The sequence below is a fragment of the Belonocnema kinseyi genome, chromosome 9 (genome assembly GCF_010883055.1).
Source record: "Belonocnema kinseyi isolate 2016_QV_RU_SX_M_011 chromosome 9, B_treatae_v1, whole genome shotgun sequence".
NCBI classification, from domain to species: Eukaryota; Metazoa; Arthropoda; class Insecta; order Hymenoptera; family Cynipidae; genus Belonocnema; species Belonocnema kinseyi.
The window spans coordinates 88,162,720-88,176,843 of record NC_046665.1 but is presented as its reverse complement, the minus strand read 5'-3'; the positions used below and the strand labels follow the sequence as shown (position 1 = coordinate 88,176,843).

The following is a 14,124-nucleotide window of genomic DNA, read 5'->3' as shown; positions in this document are numbered from 1 at the left end:
TTGATTTACAAAAAAAGTTCTATGGTTCAAAAAAAAATTTTGTTCAATAGAAAAAAGAGGTTGGTAATGTAGGAATTCCACTGTGTCGCATGCCCTTAAAGGTTTTTATTAAATTTAAAATATTGTGAGTCTAAATTATTTAATTTTTATCCCATTTGATTTGAAATTTCTTAATGCAGTAAAAGAATAAGTATTTAATATTTAGCAATATTTCACTGTTCATTTAAGAGGAGTAAATTGAAACCAAATATTTAAAGAAAACAATTTGAAACTGATTTTGTTTACATAGAGAGCTTTGAATCTTTAGATTTTCGACGAACTTCTGAACTTTTAGCGTTACAATTTGAATTGTTCTATTTAAAATATGTTTAATTTATAAGTGAAATTGTTCAATTTTTACGCATATATAACAATTGAACACTTATTATTTGTAGAAATTTTTTTAGTACTTTCCAGAGATATTTAGCAGTTTAAAAAAGATTCAAAATTAATTAAAAACTTGAAATTATTTCAAAGAATTTAAACGAAGTGTTAATTGTTAATTTAAAAAAAATATATTTTTAATTTTTTAATTTTTCTAGGCTAAAATTACTTAAAATAATCTAATTTTGAACAATTTTAAAGTTCATTCCTTGATTCTTTAATTTAGACTATTGCAAATGTTAACGGATTTATATTTTTAGAACATAAGCATTTGAACAGATTTGAATACAAAATTTTCGAATTGAAAAACTTTTAAACTTCAATTTTAAAAGTTTGGAATTCAAGGGTTCCACTTTCAGGGTGGCCGCTTTATTTTAAGAAAAAAATTCCCGGTTTTTCCACGGTTCGAAAACATTTTTCACGGTCAACGATATTTAAAAAATCGAACATTAAATCTAAAAATTGTTCTATTCGAAGTAATAAAAACTGAACTGCAAAATAAAGCACTCAAAATGAAACTCTTGAATTCTAAACTTTGAAAATTGAAGTTTAAAAGTTGTTCCATACAGCAATTTTGTATTTAAATTATCAATAATTTACACGTAAGATATCGAAGCTACTAATACTTTTTAATTGAACAATTTTAAATGAATAGACTGCAAAATTTATAACTTTTAATTTTTAAAAATGAATGAATTCAAAGATTCAGATTCAGTCCCAAAAATATGAATCCACGTTATTATTTTCAATGCTCTAAATTAAAGAATCAATCAATTAATTTTAAAAAATCAAAATTAAATCATTCCACGCAATTTTAAATTCGAATTCCAACTCAGAATTGGTTAAAGATTGAAAATTCCCTGTTTCAATTCATAACTTAAATTTTGTTCGAAAATACCTCTTTTCAAACCAGATTTATCATTTTGTTAAAAAAATTCATTTTTGCATTCATAATTGTTAGTCTCTTGAATAAATTCCAGTTCAAACTCAAAACTGATCAAAATTGAAAATTCCTTATTCCAATCCGGAATCTTATTCTTTTAGAAAATTTTCCCTTTCAACTAAGAATTAGAATTTTTCTTTAAAATTCGCTGTTCCAATTCATAATTTAAATTTTTTCGAAAATATTCCGTTTCAACTTAAAATTAGAATTCATTCTTTTCAAAAAATCACTGTTTCAGCTCGGAATTTATTTAAATTTTAAAATTCCCATTTCGAAGACAATTTATAATTCTTTTATATAAATACCAGTTTAAACTCAAAATTGGTTAAAATATTAAAATTCCCTGTCTTAACTCCGAATTAGAATTCTTTGGAAAAATTTCATGTTGCAATTCAGAATTTTGTTCCTATTCGAAAATTTTTCGAGAATCATTTTTATTCTGGATTAATTTCAGTTTCAACCATAAATTTGTAAGAAATTGAAAATTCCCTGTTCAAATAAAAAGTTAAATCATTTTTATTTTAAATAGTTTTAAAATCCTTAAAATGCTTTGAAATATTATTTTTTTTTTATTTTGAAATATCTACATGCTGTTTTACATTTTTTAAAAACATTTTTGTTTAATTCTGACAAATTAAAGAAATTTTCTTAAAATCTTGCACATTCATTTTTGAAAATGTACTAAATCGTTATAAAACTTTTTCAATATTCTCTTAAACGCAGTTTATTGAAATAAAGAAGCATTCTAAATTTTCCTAGGAAATGTTTTTTTATTCTTCCGAAGCCTGTCAAAGTTCTTAGAAAGCTTCTAAATTTTTGGTTCGAAATCCTTCGATAATAAATATATTATTTTGAAGTTATATTAAATTTGAAACCAATTTATAAAGTTTCAATCGGGCGTTTACATTCGTTTAACCAATGAGACTTTCCAATTGAAACAGTTTAATTTTTAAATTTAAAATCTGGACATTCTACATTTATAAACTGATTCCGAATCATCTTGTACAATCAATTATTATTTACTTTTTAAATCTTAAAGTATAATTCAAATTTAAAAAAATCATTAAATGATTTATATTTACAGATGATCAACTAAAAATGTTTTTTTTTTTTAAATTTTCGATTTCAAAAGCTTCTAATTTTGAATTGTTTAACTCTTTAAAACTGCATTTTAAAATTATTATATTGAAATACACGCTTAGAAATTAAAAATCTAAAATAAAAAATGTTCAAGTTGAAAGGTTTTCGAGTTACGCATTCTAAACTGAATGATGTCATAATTGAAAAAGATCAAAATTACACTAATTATTTAAAAATCGGTTAAATTCAAGGTTGGAGGGATTTTTTGTTCTAAAAATTGGTAAAATTCCCGGTCAAAAAATAAATTCACGGTCATTTCACGGTTTTTACCTGCCTCATAAAATTCCCGGCCATTTCCCGGTCCAGCGGCCGCCCTGACTTTGAATGCTTTAATTTGTTGTTTATTGTTTATTACTTTATATGGAAAAATGTTTAGAATATAGTTTGATTTTTTAAATTTCATTGACCGTGAAAAATGTTTGCGAACCGGGAAATGACCGGGAATTTTTTTCTTCGATTAAAACGGCCACCCTGAAGAATCATTGTTACTGAATCTTATATTACAAATTAAAAAAAAAAAGAATCATGCTTGCGACAAAATTCCATCACTAAAAAAATCCCTGACATTTCCCGGTTTTTTCAGGTACATACAAAATCCCTAAAAAATCCAGGTTTTTCAGGTACGGTAGGCACCAATAATTCTGATCGCATTCAAGCGAACTTAAAAAAAAAGGAATTCTTTAAAAAGGGGAAAAAGAGGAGAATAGGGTAAAAAAAATGTAATCTCTGCATACATAAAAAATAATTAGATAATTTAAATTGAGAACTCACTTTTAGCATACTTCGGAGGACAATGCTCGAGACACTGCTCAAATAAATCTCGAGTTCGTTCCAATTTCGTCCCCTCGTATCGTGCTTTAAACTTTTTAAGATAAGTGTTCCATATATCGTAAACATTGGGCCACTTGAAGAGAGCAATTCCTTTCTCATAAGCCCTAAACGCTTCCTCAAAGTAATTGTTCTCTTCCAGGAACATTCCATAATTTATGATTATTTGAGGTGTTGCGATTTTCAGATCGATTATTTTGTCATAAACTGCTTTACAGGTCTGACAAAAGAAAGTTATTATAAAAATAAAAAATAAATGGTTCTGAATGAATTTGTCAAAGTTTATTTAAAATTATCTTTGAATAATTCATCTTACCTTAAATGTTCCAAAACTTTCTTCCAAATCCGCGTACATGGACCAGACTTTTAGAGATTTATATAACCTCATTTGTACAGTTTCACTTTCATCGTGATACGCTACTTTTCGAGTAGGCATGGCAGTTGCCCTGTGCATGAGCCTCAAAGCTTCAGTGAAATTCCTGAAAGCGAAGATAATATTAATCATACAACTGACATGGATTTAATATTCTCGTGATATTTAAAAAAAAAAAAAAAAACCAAGGGCCGTTTAAATCGAGGCAAAAAATTCTCGGTCATTTTCCGGTTAGAGGAACTTTTTCACACTCATTTAAATAGAAAAATTCGAGTTGTTAGATCTGAGAATGCAAATTAAAACACTCAAAATGGAACTTTTAAATTTTAAACTCTTATGATTCAAACTTGCAAGATTTTTCATTCAATTTTTTTAATCCAAACAATAATTTATGCATATAAAAAAGAAGCTTGTAACATTTTTAAAGTAAAGAATTTAAAATTAAATGCAGTTAAAATGCACGATTTTAAACTTTTATAAATTGAACATTTCGAAGGCTCCCGGTTAAAAATATAAATCCACGCTATCACTTTCAAGGCTCTAAAATTAAGAATCAATCAATAAATTTGTAAATGTTCAAAATTATATTATTTTGAGCAATATCAAGTTAAAAACATTAAAAAATGATCAAATAATTCTTTATTTAAACTGAACATTTCTTAAATTAGAAGTTTGATTGTTATTTATGCATCAAAATTTAACACTTTCACTTACAAATAAATTTTTTTAATTGAACAATTAAAATGAGAATTTTCAAAGTCGAAATTTAGCAAAACTGAAAAATCATGAAAAATAAATTCGACACTATTAAATTGCCGATACAATAAACTTTCTGAATTATAAAATTCCCTATTTTAAACAATTAAAATCTGATTTATTGATAAATAAATAATAAAATAACAAATACTTTTAACAAATAGAAGTATTTTATTTATTATTTTATTATTTAACAATTTCTTGATTGTTTACATTTGGGAATTTGATCATTTGTGATTTCTCTATGATCGGTAATTTTACAGTGTCGGATATTTCATAATGTCGGCAATATTATTTAAAGAATTTTCTATTATCGGGAATTTTATACTTCGGTAATATCATAAACCAACGATAATTTTATTATTCAGGAGTTTTATATTGTCTGCCACTTCTAATTTCCGATATATTATATATCGAATTTTTATTTTGCAATTTTTTCTTTGTTTTTTTGGTTGAAACATTATCTTTTATATTTGGAAACTAAACTATTTGTTTGGAGATTAATTTTTTTTTGTAGAAAATTTAATCTATTCAATTTTTGGTTGAAAATTAATATTCTTGAGTTGAGCATAAGCTAATTTATTAAAAATTATTACTTCTGGTAGAATTAAATTGGTTTTTATTGAAAATTAATATGTTTATTGTTCCAAATTAATTTTTTTAACTAAAAAATTAACTATTCTGTTTTTGGTTAAAAATTTATTTTTTACACTTAAAAACTATACAATTTGGTAAGAAGTACATTTGTATTGTTAAAAACAAAATTTTCTGGATTGGAAATTAATTTTTTTAAATGTTCCATTCTCGGTTTAAAACTGATTTTTGTAGTTCAAAATTCCTCTATTTGGTTTGACATATCATCTGTTTTGGTAGAAATTAATTTTGTTGTTGTTAAAAATACAAGTGTTTAGGTAAACATTAATCTTTTTTGGTTGAAGATTCAAATATTTTTTTGCAAATTCGACTTTTTTGGCAGAATTATACCATTTTTTTTTTAAATCAAAATTTTTTTAAGACGAAACATTAACTATTAGATTTTGTCAGTGAGAATACATATTTTTTGTTTGTTAAAAATCCAAATACTTGAATGAAAGTTAAACTACTCTGTTAAAATTTCATTTTTACGGTTGAAGATTCATCATTTTAGTTAAAAATTAACCTCTTTGGTTAAAAATTAAACTATTGTCTTGGAAATTAGTTGTTTTTTTTATTAAAAATAAATTTTTTTAACTGAAAATTTATCTTTTCTAGTTGAAAATGCAACAGTTTGGTTAAAAATAAATTTGCTTGGGTTGAGAAACGTCTACTTTGCTGTAAAATATTCTTTCTAGTATAATTAAATTGTTTTTTATTAAAAATTAAAATGTTTTTGGTTAAAAATTCAACTAATTTGTTAAAAATTCATTCTTCTGGTCAAAGATTAGTCACATTAGTTAAAAAATGATTTAATTGATTGAAAGTTGAACTATTTGGCTGAAAATCCTTTTTTTTGGTTCCAAATTAATTTTTTAACTCAAAAATTAACTGTTCCGTTTTTAGTTAAATATTTATCTTTTATGGTTGAAAAATAAACTATTTTTTTGGAAGTTCATTTTTATTGTTGAACATTTTTTCTCTGGATTGGAAATTAATTTTTTTAAACTGAAAATTTAACTACTCCATTCTTGGTTTAAAAGGGATTTTTTTTAGCTCATAATTTAACTATTTGGTTTGGCATATCATCTGTTTTGGTAGATTATTTTTTTGGTTAAAAATACAAATGTTTGAGTAAAAATTAATCTTTTTTGGTTCAAGATTCCATTATTTTGTTGGAAATTCGACTTTTTTGGTAGAATTTAACCGTTTTTTAGTTGAAAAATTGTGTTTACTGAATATTTAACCATTCCACTGTTTTTTATTCAAAATTAAAATCTTTTTTTGTTGAAACTCAACTGTTTAGATCAAAGTTCAACTAATTTGTAAAACATTCTTTATTTTGGTTAAAGTTTCATCACTTTCGTTGAGAATTAAACCATTTTGCTGAAAATTCATTTTGTTTATGTTCAAAATTATTTTTTTAACTCAAAAATTGAGTATTTCGTTTTTGGTTGCAAATGAATCTTTCATAGTTGAAAATTAAACTATTTGGTTAAAAATTTATTTGTTTGGTTGAATTTTTTTCTGGGCTAGAAATTAGTTTTTAAATAAAAAATTTAACTAATCCATTTTCGGCTTAAAACTGATAATTTTCAGTTCAAAATTCAACTTTTTGGTTGAAAATTCATGTATTTCGTTGAAAATTTATCTTTCTGGTTTAAAAATAAATCTGTTCTGGTAGAAGGTTTTGTTGGAAATTCGTGTTTTTGGGCAGAATTCAATTGTTCTTGGTTAAAAATTAAATACTTTTTAGCTGAAATATCAAACATTAAATTTATTATTGAAAATTCATCTTTTCCGGTTAAAAATTCTTTTTTTTTTGTTGAAGATTTATCATTTCAGTTAAAAATACATCAATTTTTTTTTAAATTCAACTATATTAACTATTCAATATCTAACTTTGAAATTTTTAAATCGTTTAATTTGTATTTACAGTTGATAAACTCAAACCATTTTTTTTATGAAAAATTTTTGATTTTTGAATTTGAATTGTTTAGGCCTTCTTCTAAGTTAACAAATGAACTTTACAAAATGGAGAGTTGAAATGAAACTTATTTTAAATTTCATTATATCATGTGATACGAAACTTGTGATTTTTCAAGCAAGTGGAAAGATTTTTCTTCTAAAAATCAGTCAAATTCCCAGTAATCCTGAAAAAAATAATGCTTACTTGTGTCTACATTCCATTTCTGCCCACTCACACCATACGGAGGCTAGATCGTCTACTTTCATATACGCAACGAGAGTCGCTTTTTCAAAGACCACTCTTGCATCCGGCAACTGACCATTCTCTTCGTAAAATTTGGCAAAAGCCACCCACAAGGTATGCAATTTTCCTATAGCTAATTGTGGTTGCACTGTATGCACTGCCTCTGTGTATGTATTTATAATCTGTAATTTGAAAAAGTATTTTATTTATCAGTTAATCTTTACCAGAGATGCCACAGTCTAATTTACTGGAAAAAAAATGAAAAAGTTGCCTTTTTATTTAAACCCTGAAAATAAGAAAGAACACAATTCAGGGCAAATGCAACCAAATTAATCGAACTCTATTCTAAACATTTTTTTCATTTAAAGCAATAAAAAATAAACAACAAATTAACTTTACACGTATGAAATAGAAGGTACTAAAACTTTTCAATTGAAATTTTTTTAAAGAAATGCAGATAAACTGGAAAATTTAGAAATTTTATAAATTATAGAGTTCAAAGATTCAGATTAAATTCCAAGAATATAAATCCACGTTAACATTTTCAATACTTTAAATTAAAGAATCAAGCAATGAACTTTAAAAAATTTCAAAATTATATATTTAAAGTAATTTTAAGCTAGACAAATTAAAAGATTAAAAATATTTTTTTTTTCAATTAACAATTTTTAAACTAGAAGTTGAACTATTTTTATTTTAAATAGTTTAAGCATCCTTCTAAAACTTAAAAAATGTATTTCAAAACATTGAGAAATCTAGAAGTGGTTTTATATTTTTCCAAATTTAAAATCATTGCTGAAATTTTTTCGAAACGCTTAAATATTTTAAAATGAATTACATTTTCCCTACAACTTTTAGAAAATCCTGCAAATTAAACAAATCCTTAAAATTTGAATTTATAAATAATAATAAGAACACTTATTATTTGTAGAAAAAATTAGAGTAATTTTAAGAGATATTTAGAAGTTTCAAAAATATCAAAATTAAATTTAGAAATTGAAATTATTTCAAATCATTTGCACGAAGTTTGTGAACCGAAAAAATTGGGCTATTCGTGCCGAAATTTTGCTGCAAATACCCACAGCCGAATTTAAAACAAAATGCAGATTTTTGCCGATTTAAGTCAAAAAATTTAGAAACTTTTTAAGAATGGTAAAAGGCTTAAAAAGAGTAAAACATTTTCTTAAGATTCCTAGGAAAATTGAAAATGATTTTTCACTTTGAAAAATTATTGTGACAGAAATTTTAAAAAGATTTTAAAAGATTTCCAAAATGATCAAAACAGAACCTGGAAGATTTTAAGGTTTTTTTGTTTAATTTGCAGGATTTTCTAAAAGTCATAGGAAAAATTCGGTTAATTTTAAAATGTATTAAGAAGTTCTAAACAAAAATGTTAACACACTTCTTTTTAACTACTTAAAGACATTTCAAGTTTTTAATCAATTTCGAATCTTTGAAAAACTATGAAATATCTCTTGAAATTACTTAAATTTTGTTTACAAATAATAAGTGTTCAATTGCTATTTATACGTCAAAATTTAACAATTTCACTTAAAAAATAAACATTTTTTAAACAGAACAATTCAAATAGTAACGCTAAAAGTTGAAAAGCTCTTCGAAATTCTAAAGATTCAAAGCTTTCTACGTAAAACAATTCAGTTTCAAATTGTTTACTTTTACATATATTTGTGTTCAATTTACTCGTTTTGAATGAACAGTGACATTTTTAATGGCTAAGAAAAATAATAAAAAAATATATTAATAAATTTATTTATTCAATTTAATATAAAAAATAATATAAAGACCTAAAACTTTGAATTTAGAATGTTTTATTGATGAATCATTAAAATTGTTATTTAAAAATAAAATTTCCCGGTTTTAGAAAATTCCCGGTCATTTCCCGGTTTTTCCGGTCCATATTCCAAACGACTTCGATGTAATTTTTAAGAATTCAACGTGCATTTTAATTAATTCTGGATAAATTCCTAGGAATTTAGAGTGAATTCAAAATAATTCAATTTAAAATGAATTCAAGAAAAATTCGAAAGAATTTAAAGAAATTGAAAGAATCCAAAATATGACATTGATATCAATATAATTGCAGTAAATTTAGGAGAATTTAACAGATTTTTTTATGATATCCATAAGTATTTGAGTGAATTGAACATTCTAAAAATCAAAAAATTTCCATTGAATTGAGTGAAATAAGATTGAACACAATTCAGATCAAATTCAACAAAATTTAAGTAAATTAAAAAAATCAGTGTAAAAGATACTAATTAATAAAATAAAATTCAAGCGAATCTAGAGGAATTCAAAAGAAATCAGATTAATTCAGTAAAATTAATAAAAATATTTTCTAAATTTATTGAATCAATTTGATTTTGGGAGAATTAAGAAAAAATTAAGGGAATTCAAAAGAATTTGATAAAATTCAAAAGAATTTGATGAAATTTCTAAGAATTCCAGATGAACTTAAAAGACTTCAGGGTGAATTGAATAAAAATGATTTTAAAAACCCCTTGAATTGAGAATATTCAGAAGAATTCCTCTAAATTCAAGCTGAATTCAAAAGATTTTAATGAAATCCATAAGAATTTGGGTGAATTGAACAAAATAAAAAATATAAAAAAATTGCCAATGAATTGAGTAAAATAAGAGTGAAAAAAATTCAGGGAAAATTCAACCAAGCTTCAGGAAATTGAAACATTTTCTTCTTTAGAAAGACCAATGAATTAAATAAAATTCGAGTTAATTTAGAGGAATTAAAAATTCAGAATAAATCAGTGAAATTCACAAAAATACAAAGTAAATTTGTTCAAAATTTGTGTGCATTAAAAACAATCCAAACATATTTTTTTAATTCATTGGATTCATTAAACTTTTAGTGAATTCAGGAAAAATTCAAGGACTTAAAAAAAAAATTGACGAAAACTCTAAGGATTCAAGTTGCATTAAAAGAATTCAGGATAAATTCAATCAAATTCGAGATAATTCCAAAGAATTCTGTATCAATTATTAAGATATTAAGGCGAATTCTAAATGAAGTCATATGAATTGAAAAAATCTATTAAATTGAGTAAAATAAGTGTGAACACAATTCAGGTAAATTCAATAACATTTAAGTAAATTGAACAATTTTTTAGAAGGCCCATGAATTAAATAAAACTGGAGTGAATTTTGAGGAATGTTAAGAAAATTAAAATAATTCAGTGAACTTCATAAAAATATAAGGTCAATTTAAAAATAAATTAAGTGTATTAAAAAAAATTCAAAAATATTTTTAAAAATCCATTGAATTCATTAGATTTTTTGTGAACTGAGGAAAAATCAAGGGAATTCAACAGAATTTGATGAAACATCTAAGAAATTAAGGTGAATTAAGAAGACATCATAATGAATTAATAAAAAAAAACTAAAAATACTTAATTGAGTTTAGTAGATTCAGAAAAATTCCAGTAAATTCTAAAGAATTCAGGATAAATTAATAGGAATTCAGGGTGAATTCTAAATTAATTCAAATTAATTTTTAAAAAATCCAATATATTCCAATAATTTCAGTAAAGTTGTAAAGAATGTAGGGGAATTTATGCGAATTAAAGAGATTTTAATGAAATTCATAAGAATTTGAATAAATTGAACAAAATTAAAAAAAAGGTCAATGAATTAAGCAAAATAAGAAAGAACACAATTCAGGGCAAATGCAACCAAATTTAAGAGAATCGAACATCTTTTCTAAATGTCCCCCTAAAAAAGGAATCAAGAATATTGAAAATAATTCAAAAATATATTTTTTTTAATTCACTGAATTCATTAAATTTTTTTAACTGAGGAAAAATCAAGGGAATTCAAAAGAATTGTACGAAATGTCTAAGAATTCAAGGTGAATTGAAAAGAAAGCATGGTGAATTTAAAAAAAGCATTGAATTCAGTAGATTCAGAAAAATTCCAGTACATTCAGGCTAGACTCAACAAAATTTAAGATAGTTTGAAATAATTCAAAAGAATTTTGGATAAATTAATAAGAATTCAGGGTGTATTCTAAACAAATACAAATTAATTGAAAAAGTCCAAAATATTCGATTAATTTCAGTAAAATGGGAATGAGCTTCGACTAATTCAAGAGAATTCGATGAAATTCATACAATTTCAAGATGAATTCAAAAGAATTCAGGTTAAATTAAAAAAAAATCAAAAGTTGTTTCAAAATTTTTTCTTGTTTCTTTGCTCTCTTAACTAAAATGAATTTTTTATCTAAGAAAGTGATTATAGTGATTTTATCTTTAAAAAATGATTCAAAAGTAAAATGAGAAAAAAATGGACTAAAAGTGGGAAGAAATTTGAAGTTAAATTCGATATTACCAATAAATATTATAGTAAATAGTTAATTTTAACAAATGTAAAATAGATTTTTATTAAATACAAATTATTAATAAAAGTTTATCGTTCATTTTTTAAATAAAGTAAAAGAATAAGTCATCCAGTTTGAAGAGAAAGAATTTAATATTTTAATTACTGGTCACTTTTACTTACGCAGTTCTTAATTTAGAAAACGTGAGATTATTGTCTATTGAAAAATTCAAAGTAAGTGTTTTAATAACATTCTCTATTTTTAATAACAAACAGTAGAATTTTGCACTAGAAAAGATAAATTTTTACCTAAATAGATCAATTTTCTACTCGAAGAAAAAATTAATTTTCAACAAAATTGTTCAAAATTTCTGAACAATATATACAATTTACAAAAAAAGAAGTGAATATGCAACTAAAAAACAAATCAATCAAAAATGAAATAGTTAAATTTACTGTTCAAAAATTACTTTTCAACAAAAAAATGCGAATTTTTTAAATAGAATAGTTGCATTTTCAGCCATAGAGATGAATTTCCAACCAAAGTAGTTGATCTCGAACCAAAAAAATTACTTCTTAACAAAGTTGTATAACTTTGAAACAAAAAGGGTATATTTTTAGCGAAAAATTTAATAGTTTATATTCCAACCGAAAAAATATTTTAATATTAAATAATAAACTGTTTAATTTAAACATAGAAGACGAAAAATTGAATAGGTCATATTATAACCAATAAACATTTTAGTATTAAATGAAAACAGTTGAATTAAAAAAAATCGAATTTTAAATGAAATACTTAATTTGTACGTTCAAAAATTAATTTTCAAGAACAATAACCAAAATTTTTAATAAAGTAGTTAAATTTTAATCGAAAGAAATTAATTTGCAACTAAAAAAATTGGAACTAAATATAAAATAGTTTACTTTTCAGTTAAAAAAATAATTTTTAACCATTAAAAAAGAGAAATTCACCGAGATACTTTTAACAAAGTAGTTACAATTTTAACCAAAGAAAAGAATTTTTAACGAAAATAAATGAGTTTGCAAACAAGAAGAATAATTTTCTAAAAAAAGGTCAAATTTTCAATTTTCAATTTGAAATATCAATTTTTAAAAGAACAAAATCGAATTTTTTAAAATTAGTTACATTTTTAACCGAAAAAGGGGTTTTCAACCAAATAGATTAATTATTAAGCATCAACATTTATTTTCAACCAAGAGACGAATTTTCAATAAAATACATGAATTTGTATCCAAAAGGTTCACTTTTAACCAAAAAGAAGCGAATTTTTAACCAAAAACGGAAAAGTTAAATTTTCAGTTAATCAAATTTTAATGAAAAAAACTGATCTTCATCCAAATATTTTATTTTAAACCAAGGAGATGAATCTTTAACAAACAACGTAAAATTTAATAGTTGACATTTCAGTTAGTAACTAAAGAAGTGAATTTTGAACTAAAAAAATAAAAAAACATTCTCAGCCGAAAAAGGAAGTAAAATTTTCTCTAAAAAAATTAATATTGAACAAAAAAGGCGAATTTTGTAATAGAATAGTTAAATTTTCAGCCATACAAATGAATTTTCAACTAATGTAATGAATCAGCTACAAAAAAATTACCTTTCAACAAAGTAGTATTGACTTTGAACCAAAAAATGTAAATTTTCAGAGATAAATTTACAAGTAGAAAAATAAATTTGTAACAAAAAATGATATAGTTTAATTTTCAGTTTAAAAAAGAATTTGGAACTAAGAAAAGAAGATTTTTTACCAAAAAAGATAAATTTTCAACTGAAATATTAATTTAAAATCAAAAAAATATATATTTTTAAAAAGGCAGTTACATTTTTAGCCAAAGAAATGAATTTTAAAGAAAAATAAATGAATGTGCAAGCAAGAATAATTTTCTAAAAAAAAGTCAGTTTTCAAACACATATTTTAATTTTCAACCGAAAAATAATTTTTCAACCAAAAGCATTATTTCTCAAGCATAAAGATTAATTTTCAACCAATTTTTCAAAGAAAAAGAAACTCAAGAAGAAAGTTGGTTTCTTAATTTGAAAGTGTTTTTTAAAAATTTTTTGCTATAAAAAATAGAAAACTTTTGAAAACATGTTCTTTGAAACGTTCTTTTAGTAAACAATAATGTTATATTTGTGAAATTCGGAACTCTACAAGAAAAACTAATTGTATTAAAAATATTCCATTTTTTCTCTTCAAACGGAATAACTGACACTTTTACTCTATTTCCCGAAAACAAATTTTTAAAATTATTAAAAAAAAATTTATTAAAAATTATTATTTTTATTATTAAAAATATATATTTATTTATTAAAAATTTGTATAAAAAAGGATAATTTTCATAAATTAAATTTTATTTTTCGCACCCTGGTAAGCGGTAAATTCCCCCATTCTAAAATTCTAAATTATTTTCATAATACATGCTTGTTATTAAAACATATATTTT

The 14,124-nt window shown here is 23.5% G+C and overlaps 1 protein-coding gene across 1 annotated transcript in view; it reads right to left on the bottom strand.

Moving 5' to 3' along the window:
• The window catches only part of LOC117180089 (pre-mRNA-splicing factor syf1 homolog), a 52,096-nt gene that overhangs the window by 13,974 nt on the left and 23,998 nt on the right, over nt 1-14,124 (bottom strand). Inside the window, exons 6-8 of the mRNA XM_033372408.1 lie at nt 7,270-7,490; nt 3,651-3,813; nt 3,278-3,554 (exon numbers count right to left, since the gene is read on the bottom strand). Of these exons, the coding sequence (XP_033228299.1) occupies nt 3,278-3,554; nt 3,651-3,813; nt 7,270-7,490 (661 nt within the window). The remainder of the gene's footprint in view (nt 1-3,277; nt 3,555-3,650; nt 3,814-7,269; nt 7,491-14,124) is intronic.